Here is a 22,542-nt window from a genome sequence, read left to right on the forward strand (position 1 = left end):
AAATAAAGTATTATCTCTATCAACAGTGAACTATTTGTTTTCTGTGCTACTGCAAAAAAAAAAAATCCACATAAATTATTACTGACTGAATTTATAACAAAGTACTTTCAAAGAAAACAAGTCCAATTAAGGTCCAGCCTGCAAACTAGTGAGGTCTGTCTTTTTAAACATGTTAACACATGATGTTAAGAGAGGGGAAGATTCAGTTTAAAGATTACATGATAGATCTCCAAATAACTACAACGTATAATATGAAGGAAATACTTTTCTGTTTCCAGTACATCAGTTTGCTTTTTATATTTTTAAAAATTCAACACTTCATGTGCTGACCCAAAATCTTGGAATACTTAAAGAAGCCAAGAATGAAAACATGATTTCCTACTTTGTAATTCACCTGACCAGCCCATTTCCAGATTTTCAAATGTGTGTAAACTTAAGTGCAGCACTAGAGGTCTCTGTTATAAATAACTTTTCAGAATTCTTCCATGTTGGTTGAAACATTGGGAGTTGCTGGGTTTGAATCTTGAGAAATGGCTGCAACTGTGACAATTCTTGGGGAGCCAAGCACCTCTGTTACAGATGAGTCCAGTTCTCCGGAGGTAACAATGGCAAGAGCTGTCCCACCACCTTTCTTATTCTGGTGCGTTTTGACATGTTTGGAGAGATGATCACTCCGCATAAATCTTTTAGAACATTCCGGACATTCAAATCTCTTTTCACCTAAACAGAAAAATAGTAAATGAATAGAAATTCACTTTATCTAAATGAAATTATAATTTAAAATAATTTCTCTTCTGGTCATACTATACTTTTGAGTAGTTGCAAAATACTTCATGTTTTTATTTTAAAATGCCATCGAACACACAGTGCAGTACATGACTTTAAAGTCATGATTCTGCTAAGAACTGAAAATAAAAGCTGTTTCCTCAGTTTCCTTATCTACAAAATAAGAGGGTTTCTAACAGATGATCTCAAAAATCTCTTCCAGGTATAACAATACATAATGTTCAAGGCTCATATCCGCCCTTCCTTAAAAACTATTGTCTAGGTTTTGAATATAATGCCTAGAGGCAGGAAATACCTTAGAACTACTTCAAATAAAATCAGTTAATAATTTTGTAGTGTACTGAGTTTCTTCACAAGGCAAAAATGAGAATGGAGCAAACACTACATTTCAAATTTAACAGAGTTTTTAGGTCTCGCAGAATTAAGACTATTAGGTTCTGGTACACAGAGTGATCCTTATATATTCTCTAAGTTATAAGATAGTTCTACTGGAACTAACTACTTCTGTATTTTAGAAAAAAGTCCTTTCATTTTTGTGTATAATGGGTGGGGCACATAAAAATTTGGTTAATTGGTATATCATCACGTTCATAATGGATAAACTATTAGCTTTAGTCCTTCCCTTACAATTGTTACTTAAGGGAAAGAAGCAATGTTTTCCCAGTCTGATAGTAGAACTTGGATAATAAGAAAATTCAATCCAGCTGACTTCTTTTACCTGGCCCTGCTTTTGACTTACTAACAGAAAATCTATAGGTTCAAGTTTGCCCATGTCAGATATTAGCCCCTATTCTTTATGTTTGTTTTATTTAAAAAAATTGCATGTGAGGTGTCTCATTGGAATTTTCTCTTTCAGTCTTGAAAAATTAAATGAAAGGATAAATAAATGGTTGAGACAATTTTTTTTTTTTTTTGCGGTACGCAGGCCTCTTAACTGTTGTGGCCTCTCCCGTTGCGGAGCACAGGCTCCGGACGCGCAGGCTCAGTAGCCATGGCTCATGGGCCTAGCCGCTCCACGGCATGTGGGATCTTCCCGGACCGGGGCACAAACCCATGTCCCCTGCATCGGCAGGCGGACTCTCAACCGCTGTGCCACCAGGGAAACCCGAGACAAAATTCTTAAACACATTAAAAATAAAGGCAGTTAAGGTTTAAGGTAAAACGACTTGCATCTTATGAATGCTAACAGCCAGACAAGGGCTAAAAACAATTAAATGAGGGTTTATGTTTAGGATCAATCTTGAACTCTTTTATCTTTCAAGTTTCCCATTTTACTTCAAAAGAAAAATTCGAAGTGTACAAATTTAAAAGCTGGAAGAAATTTTAAGGATCTTATTTTACATTTCCATTTTATAGATGAGCAAGCTGGGGCTCAGAAATTAATTAATCTGCTTGGGAATCATACAATTTATTAATATCAGAGCAGAATTCAAGGCACCTGGTTTCTAGTTCAGGCTTTTTGTACTAAATCACCTGTAGTAGAGACCTCTGTTCTTTTACAGCAACAGTGGCCAAGAATAATCAGAAAGAAATCAGGTAGTGATGGCTTGAAGGCATGAGATCATTCAGTAAACACTGAATCAATGGGTGATCAACTTGTACACACTGGCTGTTTAATAAACATTTGTTAGCTGTGATATTCATGAGCTCAGTCATTTTTCAACAAATATTTGCAGAACATCTGTAATGTGCCAGGCACTGGTGATACAAATCTGAACAAGTCAGAGTCTCTGATTTTAAGAAGCTTCCGTTATCTTGACAGAGTCATTTGTAACCACATGGAGCTACTGGTATCAAATGAGAAAGAAATTCAAGTCCCCACCTACTCAGCAGCAAACTGTAAGGTAAATGAGAAATGATGGGGACATGGTTTGTGTGTGGACTTTCTAGTCTACTCCTAAGGGCTGTGAGTATCCAATTAATTTCAAGTAATGAAAGTTGGATAAAATCTCAAAATAAGTAAATTATGTTGTACAATTCAACTATCATTAGGGGAATGACATTTCAGTTTATTAACCTTTTCCACAAAGAAGTGTGTTTTCTGTGGTGTAAGACAATTTCTGAATTTCTTACCTCTTAGCAAACATTATCATTATACTTTATAATATATGGATACAGGGAGGTACAGGGTTCTTGTACTAACTAAATACACTATAATATCTTTTTTGTATTTATATTTATTATTATTTTAATTATTTTTATAATTATTTTTAGTAGGGTTACTACTTTTTTTTTTTTTTTTTTTTTTTTTTTTGCGGTACGCGGGCCTCTCACTGTTGTGGCCTCTCCCGTTGCAGAGCACGGGCTCCAGACGCGCAGGCTCAGCGGCCATGGCTCACGGGCCTAGCTGCTCCGCAGCACGTGGGATCCTCCCGGACCAGGGCACGAACCCGTGTCCCCTGCATCGGCAGGCGGACTCCCAACCACTGCGCCACCAGGGAAGCCTGCTAGTAGGGTTAATACTTTTTACAATAAATGAAACTAATTATCAAAACTGTTGATATTAGTTACTTATGGTGGGCAAAATGCCCCAATTCCCCACAAAGATGTCTGTACCCTAATCCCTGGAACTTGTGAATACGTTTTATTACATGGCAAAAGGGATGTAACTAAGTTTATAAAGGTTAACAAAGGGAGAGTGTTCTGAATTATCTGCGTGGGCCCAATCTAATCACATAAGTTCTTAAAAGGAGACCGCTTTCTTCAGCTGGAGTCAGAGAGACGCAGCAAGAGAAATCAGAGAAATCAGAAGTGTGAGAGGAACTTGACCCGCTGTTGCTGGAGGGGTGCCACGTGGAAAGTGTGAGAAGGAACGTGGGTCACCTCCAGGAGCAAACGCCAGCCCCACTGGCCCCCTGCTGACAGGCAGCAAGAACACAGGGACCTACGCCCTACAACAGCAAATGCTGAATCTGGCTGACAGCGTAAGTCCGGAAGCAGATGCTCTCCCAGAGCCTCTGGGCGGGAACACAGCCCAGCCAACACCCTGATCTCACCTTTGTGAGAGGCTAAGCAGAGGATCCCGGCTGTGCCTACTAGGACTTCAGACTTAAACAAACAGTGATATAAAAATGTGTGTTATTTTAAGCTGGTAAATTTGTGGTAGTCTTCTGTAGGAGCAATAGAGAACTGATAGTTATATAAGATATAGTCTTGAAAAAGGTAAAGCCTAATTAAAAAAAAATTACAGCTATCTGTTACATGGATCAAGATCTGTGAAATATCTACATCACAAGTATCAAAAGCATATCAAGAAGAAATTCCAAATTTTATATCTCTAAGAAAATCTCAAGGATGTAAGCAGAATGATTTTGGTTTAATACACTGAATATAGGTAAGAAACCTGCTTATTTCACCTATATTATTAATAAAAGGCCAAGCTGTATTACACAACTATTAATATATGGTAGTGTTTTAAAAGGATTTAAGTAGAAGATTCATACTTAGAAATTATGTAGATTATTTCCTAACATGATATTAACAGTAATTTCTCTCAGAAAAAAAATTTGCTGAGATTTTCAAATGGAATCATAGACTTGAAAGGAAAAATGGAACTAAATCAGATCTTTTAAGCTTTATGTATTTGAGGTACCCATCAAGAGCCAATTATCTAGCTGCCACAGTTCTGCTTACAATCTCATTTTCAAAGTGTTACCCTCAAACTTAAGCTAATGTAATATATAAAACATACTTTATGGGTTACTGATGTTATTTCTAAGTTTGTCATTTGATAACATACCTGCATATTTGTCAATTAAAATAATTTCAGGAGTTATTGAGGGACTGAGGGACTATATTAGTTTCCAAGGGCTACTATAAAAAAGTAAAAACAAAAAATCACTAACTGGGTGGCTTAAAAGCAACAGATATTCACTCTCTCACAGTTATGGAGCTAGATGCCCAAAATCAAGGTGTCAGTAGCGCAATGCATCCATCAAAGGCTCTAGAGAAGAATACTTCCTTGCCTCATCCTAGCTGCCGGTGACTTCTGGCAATCCTTGGCATTCATCGGCTTGTAGGTGCAGCTCTCCAATCTTTGCCTCTGTCTTCACATGGCCTTTTCCCCTGGGTCTCTGTGTCTTCTCCCTTTCTTACATGGATGCCAGTCATTGGATTTAGGGCCCAGTAGGTCCTAAATCCTAGACACTAGGCATAGTATGACTTCATCTTAATTCATCTCATCTGCAAATAACTGTTTCCCAAGAAGGTCACATTCACAGATATTGGGGATTAGGACTTAAACATGTCTTTCTGGGAGACACAATTCAACCCAATACAGGGACATTTTTAAATGTCTGGCATTTGTTACAGCTAAGTAAAAACACACCCTTTGCTCAATGAATAACTTCAACTAAACGTCCATTTGTAGCATATATACAACTTCTTACCAGACTTCTTATATATATAACTCACTCTACAGAAATCATATTTTGATTTGTTCTAAAAAACCTCATTATTCAAACTGAGAAACTTGTAGTCCCTGGATCCCTCCAATGTCTATCAGGAGGGACCTATCAGTCCCTCCTAGACACTCTCCCTTACCTACTCAGCCTAGAATATCTAAATGAATCTTTTCATAAGTACACTCAATTCTCCTCTATCATTACCTGTGGATAAAAGCAAATTAAAAGGGGGAGGAATGATAATTTGAGAGAAGTTATATGGCTTAAATTTTCTTGAAGTAGAAGACAGAGTAAGGGAAAGTTAACTGGGAGTGACAAGGGAATTAAGAAGACTTAAGGAGGTTTAGGTAATTGCTAAGGTAATGAGGAAGCTGAAAAAAAGAATAAGATTGATAGGCTGTTCTGAGAGACTGGCTGAGATTTGAGACCATAAATTTGTAGATAACAAATGTGCATGATGAGTAATTTTTCATTTTTTCCTTCAGCAATTATCTACTCAAATATAGAAGCCCTTTGGTCATTTCATTATAAACACTTTTTTAAAAGGCAATCTTATCTACTCTAATGGTTTTAACTATCATCTATAAATGGATAGGTACATCAAGATTCCTAAACTATGAATTTAACATCTCCAAGATGTGCCATAGAAAGCATCATTCAAAATGTCACAAACAGAACTCATTAACTTTCCAATCCTTGTAATTCTCAGAAATAAAGGGGAAAAGTCCCCCAAACTATGAAAGAGGTAATGTCAGTAAACATGGTGATCTCCAAAAATCCACTCCTCTGTGAAAGGAACCAGAAACTGGGAAAAAAAACAATCAAATCAACCCTTTCAGACTCTGGAAATTAATCAAGGGTTCCAGTAACTCAGGGAGTGTTTAATAAAGAAAATGGCTGAATCTTGGTAAGAAGAGCAAGTTTTGTGGTGTTTTAACTTGCCTAGTTCCATTTTCTACTCCCCAGCAGCCTGGTAGTCACCAGAGGGAACAGAACAGAGCTGGAGCCCTTTCAAAACTTCTTTCCCAAAGAATCATCATTGTTTCTTTGGAGGACCCCACTTAAAATACTTTTGTATTTAACCTTCCTTGGAAGTATCCCAATGCAAAAAGTCTTCTTCCAGGGGTAGAGAAGGGCATGTGTTTGTCTAAAACAATTATAGGAAAGTGTTTTAACTTCATGGATGTCCGAAACAATGAATAATACTTGGGCCAAACAATAAACAGACTAAACAAAAAGCTTAAAAGAAAAAGCTGACATACTCCTTGGAATCCAGAAGGCCACATACATGCTTAGGGCTGTGAGGCTACTCAGGAAAGGGTTGAGAAGAACCAAACTCTCATTTATGCCTATCCTTTGAGGCTCTGCAAAAGCAGAAAGTGAAGGCTATGGTAGCATTGTCAACTGTCTGGCTGAGTGTTGATGGGGGCCCCAACATGCACACAAAGCCTCTCAGCAAAGAGGGAGAGATTTATTGGTCCTAGGTTTTTAAAAGAAAGAATATTTGAAGAAATGATGGCTGAAAACTCCCCAAATTTGATGAAATACATTAATATACACATTGAAGAGGCTCAGTTAACTTCAAGTAGGTTAAATGAAAAGAAATTCACACTGAGATACAATAATCAAACTGTTTAAAGTGAAAAACAAAGACAGAATCTAGAAAGCAGCAAGATGGAAGTGACTCATCATCTACAAGGGATCATCATAAAGAAAAAGGCTGATTTTTTTCATCAGAGATCACGGAGGTGTGAAAGCAATGGGATGATATATTCAAAGAGATAAAAGGAAAAAACCTGTCAATCAAGAATTCTAAATACAGAAAAATTATCTTTCAAAAATAAGGAGAAATTAAGATGTTCCCAGATTAATAAAAACTGAAGGAATCTGTCACTAGCAGATCTGCACCTATAAGAAATACTAAAGGGAGTCCCTCAGGCTGAAATGAAAAGACACTAAATGATAACTGGAATACACATGAAGAAATAAAGAACACCAGGTAAAGTAACTACATAGATAAATATAAAAGACAGTGTAAATGCATTTTTTACTCATTTTCCCTGTATCTAGTTTAAAACACAACTGCATAAAACAGTAATTACAAATCTGTGTTGATGGGTACAATATACAAAGATGTAATTAGTGAACAAAACAGCAGAAGTGGAGGCAGAGCTATGTAGGAGAAAAGCTTTTGCATGCTATTGAAATAAAGTTGGTATTAATCCAGACTAGACTGTTTTAAGATGTGAACTGCAATCCCCAAAGCAGGCAACCACTAAGAAAATAACTTAAAAAAACATACACACATACATATGTATACATATATATGTGTCTGTGTGTATATATATGCATACATATATACATACATATATTAAAAGAAATTACAAAGTAATTAAAATAACACATGAGCAATATTTAACACAAAATGTCAATAATGGAGAAACACAGGAACAAAAAAGATAAAAGACATGAAGACAAACAGAAAACAAATACCAAAATTGCAGAAGTCCTTAGCAGTAATTGCATTAAACATGAATGTATTAAACGTTCCAATCAAAAGGCAGAAATTGACAGACTGGATTAAGAAAAAACATGATACAACTATATGCTTTCTAGCAGAGGCTCACTTTAAATTCAAAGACATGAATAGGCTAAAAGTAAAAGGACAGAAAACTGATACACTGTGCAAATAGAGAGTCGCAATGGCTATATTAATACTAGAACAATAAGATAAAAATCACTACTAGAGACAAGGAAGGCTACTTTATAACAATAAAAGTGTCACTCCACCAAGAAGATATAACAATTAGAAACATATATGTACCTAACAACAGAGTCCCAAACCATAAGAAGCAAAATCGACAGAACTGAAGGGAGATAGACAATTCTACATTATACCTGTCCCTTTCCTGTATTCTCCATTTCAACTGGTAGTAGTCATCATTGGTACCTTTCATCTCTTTTCTCACATCTAATTAATCACCAAGTCCTGTCAATTTTATTACACAAACATCTCTTAAACTGGTCCCCAATATACCTTACAACTTCTGTTTTAGTTGGTATCTTACCAAAAGTCCTTACTGTCTTTGCTGATTGGTCTCAAAATTATTCCCTATAAATTTATCCTCCATACAAATACTAAATGGTCTAAAATGAAAAGGTGACCATCTGAATATCTGCTGAAAACTTTCAATGGTTCCTCATTTCCTATGGCTGCAGGAAAAAAACAAAATCAAATAGTACATAACATCCTACTGACCTCTGCCTACATTTTCTGTTTTATCTATTGCCACAAATACCATGGTTCCCAAACACTGAACTGCTGGTAGGTTCTGACATATCATACTTTCTTTCTTGTATGAGTTAGATTCTAGTCCAGGTGACTCTGCTCCACCTCCCAGTCATATAATTTTAGGCAACTTCTCTCTCCAATTCTCAGTTTCTTCATTTTTAGCTGGGAATAACAGAAATACCTATTTCATGTTATTGCTCAAAGGATAAAATGAGAAAATGGATTTTTAAAAAGCATTTAGAAACCCAGCACACTGAAGGGGATCAGGTATGTTAACTACTACTGTTACTGCCTGTCTGAATTTGTTTACTCTACTGCTTCCATGGCTCATTCTTCCCCATTACTAAATAACTCAACGTGGCTCAAGGAACTAAGCTTCTCATTAGTCCTTATTTATAAAATGATGGAATTGCACAAAATCATTTTCAGGAGTCCCTCTGGCTCTAACTCCTATCATTCTTGATAAAGAGACATGTTGCATGACATTGAGGCATATGCATGAGGCTGAGCAAGAAATTCTTTGGATTGTTAAAATAAAAATAAACTAGAAAATCTCTCTCCCTTTTTAGACTGCAATTTCACAAAGATAAGAGGTGCCTCACACTTCTGAAAATGTTTTAATTTACATATAGTAAAATTCATTCTTTCTGCTACATAGATCTATGACTTTTGATAAATGCATTAAGTCATGTAGCTATCCCCAAAATTCAAATGTAGAAGAACTGCTGTCACTTCCAAAAAATCCTTCATGATGTCTCCTCAGTCAAACTCCCTCCTCCATCACACACTAGAAAACACTGATCTATTCGCCTTTTGTATAGTTTTGATTTTTCTATTACATCATACAAATGGAATCATTCAACAGGTAGCCTTTTGATGCTGGATGCTTTCATTTAGCATAATGCATCTGAATTTCATCCATGTGGTTGTGTGTATTAATAATTCATTCCTCTACGTTGGGGAAGAGTACTCCAATGTATGGATATACCACAATATTTCATCCATTCACCAGCTGAAGGACACTTGGGGTGTCTCCAGTTTGGGTGATTATAAATAAATCTGCCATATATATTCAAAGGTGGGGTGAATACTTGGGAGTGGATGCAAGGTCATATGGTTAAGTGTATGTTTAACTTTTATAAGAAAATTCCAAAATGTTTTCCAAAGGTGCTGTGTCATTTTGCATTCCCACCAGCAAGGAAGTTCCAGTTGCTCTGCAATCTCCCCAGTACTTCTAATTGTCAGGGCTTTGGTGTCCTTGTTTTTTATTTTAGCCATTCTAATAGGTGTATACAGGTATCTTGTTGTGGTATTAATTTGCATTCCCCCAAATAAAAGATGATGTTGAACATCTTTTCATGTGCTTATTTGCCACATGTATAATCTGTTTAGTGAAGTGTCCAGATCCTTTGCCAATTTTTAAAAAGTGTACTGTTGTTCACATACTGTTGAGGTTTGAGAATTCTTGATATATTCTAGATAAAAGTACATTGTCAGATGTATGATTTTCAAATATTTTCTTCCAGTCTGTGTCTGGTGTTTTCAGAATTTTCCACAGAGCAGAAGTTTTTAGTTTTTATGAAATCCAGTTTATCAATTTTTCTTTTATGGATTGTACTTCTGATGTTGTATTAAAAACTTCGGTCTAACCTCAAGCCACAAAGATTTTATCCTATATTTAAAAGGTTTTACAGTTTTAGGTTTAGATTTAGGTCTGAGTGATTTTGAGTTAGCTTTTATAAAACATATGAGGTATGCAGGTCAAAGTTTCTTTTTTGCATGTGGCTGTACAACTCTGCCACATTTTGTTGCTGAGAACTTCTGCCTTTCCTTTTATTGTAAGCATGCTTACCTTTACTTCACAGATGATGGTTATAATACCTGCTTTAGCTTTAAAGTCTTTGTCTAATAATTCTAACTTGTGTATTATCTTGTATCATGGTCAGATACAGAGTATGTTGAGTAATTTTGGATTGTATCCTGGACATTTTTAAAAATAAATTTATTTATTTACTTATTTTGGTCGCGTTGGGTCTTCATTGCTGCACGCGGGCTTTCTTTAGTTGCTTTGAGCGGGGGCTACTCTTCGTTGGGTGCGCAGGCTTCTCATGGCAGTGGCTTCTCTTGTTGCGGAGCACAGGCTCTAGGTGAGTGGGCTTCAGTAGTTGTGGCACGTGGGCTCAGTAGTTGTGGCTCATGGGCTCTAGAGCACAGGCTCAGTAGTTGTGGTGCATGGGCTCAGCAGTTGTGGCCCGCGGGCTCTAGAGCGCAGGCTCAGTAGCTGTGGCGCACGGGCTTACTTGCTCCGCGGCATGTGGGATCTTCCCGGACTAGGGCCGGAACCCATGCCCCCTGCATTGGCAGGTGGATTCTTAACCACCAGGTAAGACCTATCCTGGACATTTTTGATACTGTGTTGTGGCGACTCTGGGTCCTATTACAAATCCTCTAGAGAATAAGTTTTATTTTAGTGAAACAAACACATTTAGGTTCACATGAAAAGTTCTGTCTTGCCTTCTTTGGTCAATAGTTCCAATATTAATTTATTTTCAAAGACTTTATTATGCTCTTTAGGTCTGCCCAGCACACACTAGGAATTAGGTGATGGTTTGTAAGATAGTTTAGTCTCTGAGGCCCCTGCTATGGTTCTTTGGGGCTGTTCTGTGCATGTGCAGTTTAGGGGTGAGTCCAGAACTTATTTTGTTCCATTCACGAAATTGAGGATCACCTTTTACAGACCTCTCCAAACTTTCCCTCATACTCTCCAACCCCCAATGTCCCTTTTCCTGGTTTCTCTGGCCAGAAAGCCAGAATTCTTGAGGCTTTTTATTGTCCTACACATACATTATGACTGGCATTGCCTTCAGAGTGAAATGACAAGAGCGAAAAATAAGCGATTCCCCTCACATTTGCTGGAAAACAAGGGCTCAGTATTTCCTGGTCCCTCTAACCAAAGACATGGGTATTTTCTCAAGTTTTTAGTTGCTTATGCTGCCTCTACTACAGTGCAACTTACAAACAGGGCTGGCCTTGGAGTACAGGGCCCCTTTTCTCAGTTCTCTTGCCAGATATACATAGTTCCTCCTAGAGTGTTTGCTGCCTACACCTGCTATTCAGTGCCCACAGAGCCAAAAGCTGGGAAAACAAAGAGGGAAAAAATCCTGTGAAACTCACTTGTGTTATGCATTGTTATACAAATTTGATTGTAACAAAATTCTTCAAATTAGGATAGAGATTATCAAGGAAGAGGATATATTCTAGAAGAGAGCCAATCTCTCTTTTGCAGAACTCTGTAGAAGTCTGGAACTCAAAATAATGGGAGGGAGAAATGGAGCATAAAACAGTAAACCGAAGCCTATACATGGAATATTAGTCCTACTATCAAAAAATTGGGGCAAAATATTTGAGAATTTGTATCTAAAGAAATGTGATCCCACACTGTATTACTATATATTGATAATTAGGTATCTTCCAATATAACACACAATGCTCCTACCCAATTTCCTAAAGAGAAAGCCACCAGCTCATAATGATTTCACAATCCTTCACTTAAACATATTCATCAATCATCATCATCTACTTGAACAAAACCCAGGGATCACTGGACAGTGCAGGTAAACCTACAACCTCAGAAAATAGATACAGACAACAACAACAACAACAAAAGACTCTGGAGGAAACAAGAGACTTCCAGTAAGCTCGTGCATTTATACAATAAGAAGATGCAATAAAAAAAGAAACAATAAAAGAGCACTCTTGGAAATTAAAAAACAATTCAACAGAAATATCTGAAGCTAAAGTTAAGGAATCTCATTGAAAATGTAAGAAAAGGTAAAAAGACAAAAAAGAAAAAAGCTGTAAAAAATAAAAATCAATATAGGGAGTCCAACATACATCTAGTAGGAGTACAAAAGGAACAAAAACTAAAAAGGGGAGAATGAGCGACTTCCCTGGTGGCGCAGTGGTTAAGAAGCTGTCTGCCAATGGCGAGCCCTGGTCCGGGAAGGTCCCACATGCCGTGGAGCAACTAAGCCCGTGTGCCGTAACTACTGAGCCTGCGCTCTAGAGCCCATGCGCCACAACTACTGAGCCCATATGCCACAACTACTGAAGCCTGTGTGCCTAGAGCCCATGCTCCGCAACAGAAAAGCCACCACAATGAGAAGCCCGCGCACCACAACGAAGAGTAGCCCCCACTCGCCACAACTAGAGAAAGCCCACGTGCAGCAATGAAGACCCAACGCAGCCATAAATAAATAAATAAATAATAATTTTAAAAAAGTCTTTAAAAAAAGGCGGGGGGGGGGGGGGTGGGTGGAGAATGAGAGATTGGATGTGCAGTGGTGAGGGAGGACCCAGAGTTGAAAAGTCCAACCAGAACTGCACCATAAATGAAAACCTATGCTTATGTAATTATGAAACTAATAGAATACCGAAGATTAAAAGAAAGCTCTTACAGTTATAAAACACAGGATGAGGGCATGTCAGAAGGACAGAGGAGGCAATCTGACACAACTTTCAATGGCCAAAAATAGAACAAAGTTAGCAAGATACAAAATACAGGAATACCTGGTTTTATCATACTTTGCTTTACTGTGCTCTGCAAATATTGTGTTTTTTTACAAACTGAAGGTTTGTGGCAACCCTGCATCCAGCAAGTCTATCAGCACCATTTTTTCAACAGCATCTGCTCACTTCATGTCTCTGTGTCACATTTTGGTAATTCTCACAATATTTCAAATTTTTCCATTATTTTATATTTGTTAGGCTGATCTGTGATCAGTGATCTTTGATGTTACAACTCACTGAAGGCTCAGATGATGGTTAACAATTTTTTGGTAATAAAGTTTTTGTTTGTTTGTTTTTTGCGGTACACGGGCCTCTCACTGTTGTGGCCTTTCCCATTGCGGAGCACAGGCTCCGGACGCGCAGGCTCAGCGGCCACGGCTCACGGGCCCAGCCGCTCCGCGGCATGTGGGATCTTCCCAGACCGGGGCAAGAACCCGTGTCCCCTGCATCAGCAGGCGGACTCTCAACCACTGTGCCACCAGGGAAGCCCAATAAAGTAATGAAGGTATGTATATTATTTTTTTAGATATAATGCTACTGTACACTTAACAGACTACAGTATAGTATAAACCTAACTTTAACATGCACTGGGAAACCAAAAAATTCGTGTGACTGGCTTTACTGAGATATTCACACTTTATCGAGGTGGTCTGGAACCAAACCCGGAATATCTGAGATTTGCATGTAACGATGGGATTGGATCATAACTCTATAAATAAATACTCATGAATCCATACCACAGTGGTAAAAATAAATGTCTGAATAAACAAATAATTGGGGAAGAAGATATAGATAGATCTTCCTTATATAAGAGTCACAACTAAAAATTGTAGAAACAGTGAGGGAAATAGAAAATGACCTTTAGTACATCACAGTAACATCACTCAGAACATCACACTGTATCTGCAGGCAAGATACAGGTGGGCAGGGCGATGCACCACACCAGCAAAAAAGTTGCCACGGACTCCGACATCCCATGGACTCCAACATCCCATGGACGATATCAGGCGTTCCCCGCCCTTAACTGTCCCAGTCGTTTCTGCACTGGTTGTGGGACATGTAGGAGGGACTCGGGGAGACCCCAAAAAGCTGGATATGGACTCAGTGACCTTTGAGGATGTGGCTGTGAACTTCATCCTGGAGGAGTGGGCTCTACTGAATCCTACACAGAAGAAACTCTACAGAGATGTGATGCAGGAAACCTTCAGGAAGCTGGCCTCAGCAGGAACAAAATGGGATGGTAATGACACTGAAGAGCAGTACAAAAACCAGGGGGGAAAACCGATAAATCATATGACAGTGAGATTCTCTGAGCGTAAAGACGGTAGTCCACGTGGAAGAAACTTCAACCTTACTCCACCTCTCGATCAGAACAAGAAAACTCCTGGATTAAAACCATGTGAATGCAGTGTATGTGGAAAAGTCTTCATGCATCATTCATCTCTTAATAGACACATGAAATGTCACATTGAACACAAACCTCAAGATTTTAAAAAAATATGATCAGGGCTGTATAATACATATAAATATAAGGAAAGTGGGAAAGTTTACAAATATTACAGTTCCTTACAGAGGCACAAAAGAACTCACACAGGAGAGAAACTGTATGAATTCCAGCAATGTGGAAAAAGTTTCAGTAATCGTTCGTCAAGGTTTCCAAACACATGAAAGAGTTCACTCTGGAGAGTAGCCCTATTAATATAAGCAATGGCGTAAAGGTTTATCTTCTCAAAAAGGTTTCAAAAAACATGAAAGAGATCACACCGGAGAAAAACCCTATGAATGTAAGGAATGTGAGGAAGCATTCATTAACCCCAGTTCTCTTCAAATACATGAAAGGAGTCACAGTGGAGAGAAACCATATATGTATAAAACATATTGTAAAGCATTTAGTATTCCCAGATAGCTTCAAGAACATCAAAGAACCCATACTGGAGAAAAACCCTATGAATGTAAAGTATGTGGGAAATCCTTCGCTTCCACTTACATTCAAGTACATGAAAGAGCTCACACTGGACAGAAACCCTATCAATGTCAGGAATGTGGGAAAGCCTTCGTTTGTCCCTCAGGCATTTGAAGGCACAAGAGACTGCACACTGGAGAGAAACCATATAAATGTGAAGAATGTGGAAAAGCATTCAATAATCCCAGTTCTCTTCACATACATGAAAGGACTCACACTAGAGAGAAACTGTATGTGTGTAAAACATGTTCTAAAGTATTTAGTATTCCCAGATATCTTCGAAAACATGAAAAAACCCATACTGGAGAAAAACCCTATGAATGTAAAATATGTGGGAAAACCTTCAGTTCCACTTATGTTCAAGTGCATGAAAAGAATTCACACTGGAGAGAGACCCTATAAATGTAAGGAATGTGGGAAAGCCTACATTTCTCTCTCAGGCATTCAAAGACACATGAGCCTGCACACTGGAGAGAAACCATATAAATGTGTAAAATGTGGGAAAGCATTTATTATTCCCAGTTTTCTTCAAACATGTGAAAGGACTCACACTGGCGAGACACCGTGTGTATGTAAAATATGTTCTAAAGCATTTCGTTTTTCCAGTTCTCTTCAAAAACATGAAAGAACTCATACTAGAAAAACCCTATGACTGTACAATATGTGGGAAAACTTTTGCTTCCACTTATGTTCAAGTGCATGGAAGAATTCACGCTGGAGAGCAGCCTTATGAATGTAGGAATGTGGGAAAGCCTACATTTCTCTTAGGCATTCAGAGACACATGCATACTACAGAGAAACCATGTAAATATGAAGAATGTGGGAAAAACTTCTCTGATCTCTCTACTTTGCAAAAGCATGAAAGGGTTCACTAGATAATAAATCTAGTTCTTATAGAGCCTAGGAAAGACTTCAGTGGGCCCACATACTTATATGTGAAAACTCTCATGAGAAACAAATATAAACGTCAGTAACATGAGGTAACTTGTTGGAAAGTAATCCAAGAATAATGTTTTAGAAAATCTTCAATATAAAAGACTTGTTATAAAAATCTATAAATATGTGTTTACTAAGGACCTTTATGAAAGTGTCTTTCTTGACATTGGATTTGTACTAGTTACCTTCAAAAATGAATATTTAAGTGAGGTAATTCTGGAAGTCATCTTTTAATAATAGTTCGTAAGGTTAAAAGGTAGCAATTTTTCCTTTAATCAGATAATGATATTTTCTCTTTCCATTTTTAAGTCTGTTGGACCTATGGGTGATTGAAGTGTCATTGGTTGTTTTTTTTTTGACATCTTTGTTGGAGTGTGGTCGCTTTGCAGTGGTGTGTTGGCTTCTGCTTTGTGACAAAGTGAATCGGCTGTACATATACGTATATCCCCATAAAGTGTAGTTCTAATATGCAATTAGGCTTGGTATTTGTTGGGATTTTCCTACTGGCCTTGGGTGGCAGTTCTCGGATATCCTTAATCTATTATATATACTGTACCTTTATTACCGAAAGATCTTTTTTGGGGGGTGGTGAGTATAGGAGCCTTTTTCCATTTTCCCTACCATTAAATACTCGGAATAATTTTTTCTGTATGGCCAGGTTGTCAAAGGGTGTACATTCACGTAAATTATGTTTTTCCATTTGCTTCTTCATTCCTTCTGACTGGTATTTGGTGAACAGACTTTGAAGAAGAGAGACTTGTGATAGGACAAAAAAATCTACAGTTGGAGATATCCTGCCTGTGAGTAATATTAGGACCTAGACTTTCCAGAATCTATCCCCTTTGTGGTTCCATGTTAGAATTCACCAATAGCGTCACCTGTGTGCAATTTAAAGGCAGATGAGAAGGCATACTTCAGATTTTGAAGCCACCACGCTGGGAGAGAGACAGATACATAGGAAGTTCGAGGACACCACCTTTCATCCTATTTTCCAGATTCTGTGCCTTTGTATTCAAGAGAATCCTCAAAACCAGCGCCATTTGATTCCTATTATCAGAAGTGTAGTTTTCCTCTGCTGTCTTCACAATTCTACATAAAGATCTGTCAGAGTTTGAATTTTTCTGTGAGGCATCCTATGTTCAGTTGGAAAATAATTCAGAATTTCATGGTTGGGAGTATTGTCAGATTACCCTTCTATAGATTTATAGCTTCATCATGTCTAATCTGTGTAGGAAACACCTTATGCTGTTAACATTGTTAGTGAGTACGTTTTTCTGATTCACCATGACATTCACAATGGTGCAGCAATAAACAAGGACATGGGAGTTTGCTGCACTGTGCAGTGGCTGCCTTGACCCACTCCTTCTATGTGAGAATAAGCCCCTTCCTCATATCAGGAAAAGTATGGGTGCTTTCTGTTACTTGTAGCTGAATATAATCCCTCTTTGTTTTCAGTTATGTTCGATTGTACATGATTAAAAGTCTGTTCATGTTTTGGTGAAAGAAATGATTCCTTAGCTGTTTCAGAGAGAGATTTTATCAACTCTTTCCTCAGCTTTCGTATGCTAACAAATATTGTGGTTTTTATTTCCTCAGAAAATATATTAAAATACCCATTATAAAATTATGGATATTCAGGAAAAAAGAAAAGATACAATGAGGAATGCTAAAAGTGAAAATAGTATTTTCTTTAAAGAGAAAGAGGACATTTGTGCAGACTCAAAAAATCTCCTCTAAAATATTTACTAATTACTGTGGTTGTGTTCATTTAAGTCCACAAATTCTTTGATACTCCTCCCTCTAGGAGGTGGAGCTTAATTCACTTCCTCTTGAATACTGAATGGACTTAGTCACTTGCTTCTAATAAACAAAATATGAAAAGGAAAAAAGAAAAACTTCACAGTGGAGATACCTGGCAAACATTATCTTAACTAATTCATCAAGGTTAACATCACCAATAATAAGACATATTGACATCATGTACTCCCTGATATGATGTGATTAGAAGGACAATAATGTCTGTGATATTCTTCCCAGCAACAATTCATAACCTCAATGTAATCATGAGAAAATATCAGACAAACCCAAATTGAGGAATATTCTACAAGATACTTAACCTTTAAGTGTCAAGGTATGAAAAGACCAAGAAAAAAAATGAGGAAATTTCATAAACTGCAGGAGATTAAAGAGTCATGACAAATAAATGCAATGTGGTACTCTGGACTGAATCCTGGAATAGAAAAAGTATATTTGTAGGGAAGCCTGTAGTTTAACTGATAGTATTGTACCAATGTTAATTTCTTAACACTGTGTTATGGAAGACATCAGTTATAGACGAAGCTGGATGAAGGGTATTTGAGAACTCTCTATATTATCTTTGCAACTCCTCTGTAAGTATAAAGTTACTTCAAAATAAAAAAGTTATAAATAAATAAAATAAATAAGTTCCTTAAAGCTGAAGGGGTAAAATTAGGTCACCTACAAAAAAATATGAGAAGAGAACAATGAACTTCTTATTAGTAAAACAGATGCAAGAAGACAACAGAGCAGTGCCATTAATGTTTCAAGTGAATATAATTTTCAACCTAGAATTCTGTATTAGCCAAACTATCAATGAAGTGGAAAAGCAAAATAAAGGCATTTTCAAACAAATTTACTTCTGTATGCCTTTTTGTAGGAAGCATTTCATAATGTTTTCCAGAAACCAAGGGAATAAACTGAGAAAGCTGAAGATGTGAGGTCTGGAGAACACTGGATCCAAACCAATAGAGCAGGGAAGAAAAGTCTCAGGATTACAGCTGTGCAGCAGCCCTAGATAGGAATCAATCAGTGTTTGAACGGAAAGCTGGAGTCTTCCAGGAATAAGGAGAAACCTGATGGAGTTGATACTTTTCTTGAAAAGTTAAAATAACAAAAGGAGGTAATAAAGTTAACCTATGCAAAGGTGAAGAAGGCAATTTGAAACTTCAGGGAAAAAAAACAAACAAAAAAAATACACAGGAAAGAACAGGTAATCACAGTCCATTACATAATGTAATTATTATTTATTTACTAATTTTCAACTTTAAGAACTAAGCTATAAAAAAAAGGAGGCAGTGGTTATTAAAGAAAATGTAAGCATTTTAACATCAAGAGAAAGAGAAGAGATAGTAAAAGTTTAGGTGAGAGAAGTTAAAAGGTGAAAGGGATGGAAACTGAAGGACAGACATGGTAATATGGTATCATGGAGTGGTGAGTCATGAGACAACATTTGGCCTGCACACAGTTAAAGAAAAAATTCAATGTCATTGATGGTGTAAAGTCAGGTAAATTATTTTGGGGGGAGTACTGATTTCTGTCAGTTTACAACTGAGTGTTCATTTTTTTAATCTGAAGTATGTTGATGTATAATATTGTATAAGTTACAGGTATACAATATATTGATTCACAATTTTAAAGGTTATACTTCATTTATAGTTATAAAATATTGGCTATATTCCTCATGTTGTACAATATGTCCCTGTAGCTTATTTTATACCTAATAGTTTGTATCTCTTAATCTCCTACCCCTAAATTGTACCTACCCCCTTCCCTTTCCTTACTGGTAACCACTAGTTCGTTCTCTATATCTGTGAGTCTGTTTTTAAAAAATTATAGTCACTAGTTTGTTGCATATTTTAGATCCACATATAAGTGATATCATACAGCATTTGTCTTTCTCTATCTGACTTATTTCACTTCATGTACTGATCGACACTTAGGTTGCTTCCATATCTAGGCAACTGTAAATCATGCTGCTATCAACATTAGACTGCATGTATCTTTTCAAATTAGTGTTTTTGGTTTTTTTTCGAACATATACCCAAGAGTGGAATTACTTGGTCATATGGTAGTTCTATTTCTAGTTTTTTGAGAAACCTCCATGTTGCCTTCCAGAGCAGATGCACCAATTTACAGTCCCACCAAGAGTGTCCAAGGGTTCCCTTTTCTCCGCATCCTCACCAACATTTTTTATTTGTATTCTTTTTGATGATCGCCATTCTCACAGGTGGTTTTGATTTGCATTTCCCTGATGATTAGCAACATTGAGCAGCTTTTCATGTGCCTACTGGCCATCTGTGAGGTAAATTCTTAACTCTTAATGCAAGAATAGTCAATGTCTAATATTGCTATACCAATAAATAACAGTATAAGCATATTATACAGGTATGCACAGCCATCACAGGATGAATAAAAACGTAAAAATAGTTAAAAGATTAAACATGATTTTCTCCAGGGAGCAGACGGGGTGGGCCAAAGAGTCTGCTTAACAATCCAAGCTCTTCTACATGATTTGATTTTTAAATACCATATCCATGTATCTTTTGAAAAAAATTTTTAATTTATTTTACAGAACGCAAAAAAATCTGCACTATTTTCAGCAGTGAATAAAAATAACTCATTTGTCCATTCATAGTAAGATGATGACTGAATTTCTACTTAGTGCAGTGGTTGGGCATTAAAAAAAACACAGTTCCTGCCATGAATGGCCAAGGCTTTCAACTTAACATATTAAATGCTTAATCAATACTTATTTATTTCAAAAGACTTGTTTCATTTTCTTTTCAACAACTTTAATAAACACTTAGAATGAAAGTTACTTGTACTACTTCTTTAAAAGTAAAAAGTATCTGATGTTAAGCCAAACACTTCAAAATAACATGTTTAAATAAACAATTTTGTGTATGATGTATTCAAGATGCTTGACACACTGAAAGTAAGCTGAAAGTATATTAAATTCTGAATTATTCAGGTTATTAGAAGACAATAATGGTGTGGACCATTTAAAAAGAAGAAAGAAATTATGCTTCCAAATCATTAATCTTTTGAAGTAGTTTATATAAATCCTTCAGTAAATCTGCCTTGTGTTATCTGTATGAGTATGGATGTGCAACAGAAATGAACTTTAGAAACTCATCGCTTCTCAAACAAAATGATGAAATCACAATGTGAGAGGTTCCAAATTTTCTTGGCTTCCCTAATCTGTCCCACTGTTAAACCAGGGTAGAAATACTGCATCCACTCATACTGACATAAACAGCACAGTATTTTTCTAAAACAGACATCAATATTGTTATGGGCTTAATTTTTAATCACAACATATTTGCCAATATGAAAGGTGAGGTGGCATTACAAACTCAAATGTAATACCATACAGAGTTTTTAAAACTTTTTTTAAATTAAAATTCTTATTTTTAAATAATGTTAACTCAGTGATTGAGCCATTACACTAAGACTCTTCTGTGTTACTAAGTTGTGTGCATATCAAACTAAGTAATTTTTATTTATCACTTTAAATAGATTTAGCAACCATTATTTCTTCTCTGAGACTATTTTCTAATCTGTAAAATGGAGCCAATTTCTAGCTTACAGTGCTTCTGTTAGAATTAAATCAGATGATATATTTGAAACATCTGATATTCAGTAGTTGATCAATAAATGTCAGTTCTAGTTCCCCTTCTGTCCTACATGTACCTTGATACAAGTTAAAGTTTAATGTCTAATTCAAAAAAATCTACCCAAGTTATTACTTTATTCAATAATTAAACACTGAGTCCCAAATATATATACCAGACATGTTCTAAATAGAGAAGGTCAGTGTTATATACCAAAAAAAGGAAAATTACCCTATCAGATATCAAGACTTAATATAAGCTTCTGGTAATTAAAACAGTATAGTATTACTGTAGGAAGTGACAAATAGACAAAACAAAGGACTCAGAAATCGAGCCATTCTTAAAGGGGACATCAACATACGAGAGAAGTTCCATTACATATCAACGAAGAAAGAATTGGACTATTCAAGAAATAGCTTTCCACATGAAAGAAAAACAGAATTTTATCCCCTTTTTAGTCCATCATCAAAAAAAAAAATTTTAGACTAATAAACTTACAAAAAGAAAACCTTAAAGCCAATTAGAAGAAAATGTTTTTAAAAACTTTATGACTTTGGGATAGGAGAAATTTTCATTTAAAAAAATGCAAAGGAATATATTTACATATCCTTATATTTGACTAAATAAAAATGTAAAACTTCCATATGACAAGAGATAGCACCAAGATAAAAGATAGCAATACTGGGGAAAATTGCAATATATAAATCAGTAAGAAAAAGGAAAACAACAACAACAAAAAAGATCAAAAGAATCAACAGAAAACAAAATATAAATGACCAATAAACATTAGGAAAAGATGCATATCTCACTATAACCAGGAAAAATGTTAATTTAAAAAATTAAATAGAAACCATTTTAGACTGACAAGAACTTTCAAAGCCTGATGCTACTGAGTGAACATACAGCCAAGTGGAAACTCTCAATCAACACTAATGAAGTAGAGATGGTAACAGCCACTTTAGAGACTCTAGTGGTTATCTAGCAAAATCAAACATACATATTCTCTAAGATCCAATAATTCTACTTCTTGTACATGTTCACTGTATGTTCAAAGTAGTAAAGTTTGTGACAGCAAAAACCTTGAACTCATCTAAAGAGTGTGGGAAATGGATCAATACAGTGTAGTAGAGTCATGTGATAGAACACTACATAGCAGTTAAGATAAATAGACAGGTATTC

The 22,542-nt window shown here is 36.4% G+C and overlaps 1 protein-coding gene across 2 annotated transcripts in view; it reads right to left on the reverse strand.

Moving 5' to 3' along the window:
- Positions 1-472: 472 nt before the first annotated feature.
- The window catches only part of SP4 (Sp4 transcription factor), a gene marked incomplete at its 3' end in the record, with an annotated part of 71,492 nt that continues 49,422 nt past the window's right edge, over positions 473-22,542 (reverse strand). For both annotated transcript variants that reach the window (XM_079711743.1, XM_079711744.1), the window contains exon 5: positions 473-720. In XM_079711743.1, coding sequence (XP_079567869.1) covers positions 473-720 — 248 coding nt within the window. The remainder of the gene's footprint in view (positions 721-22,542) is intronic.

The sequence above is a fragment of the Hyperoodon ampullatus genome (genome assembly GCF_949752795.1).
Source record: "Hyperoodon ampullatus genome assembly, chromosome: 9".
NCBI classification, from domain to species: domain Eukaryota; kingdom Metazoa; phylum Chordata; class Mammalia; order Artiodactyla; family Ziphiidae; genus Hyperoodon; species Hyperoodon ampullatus.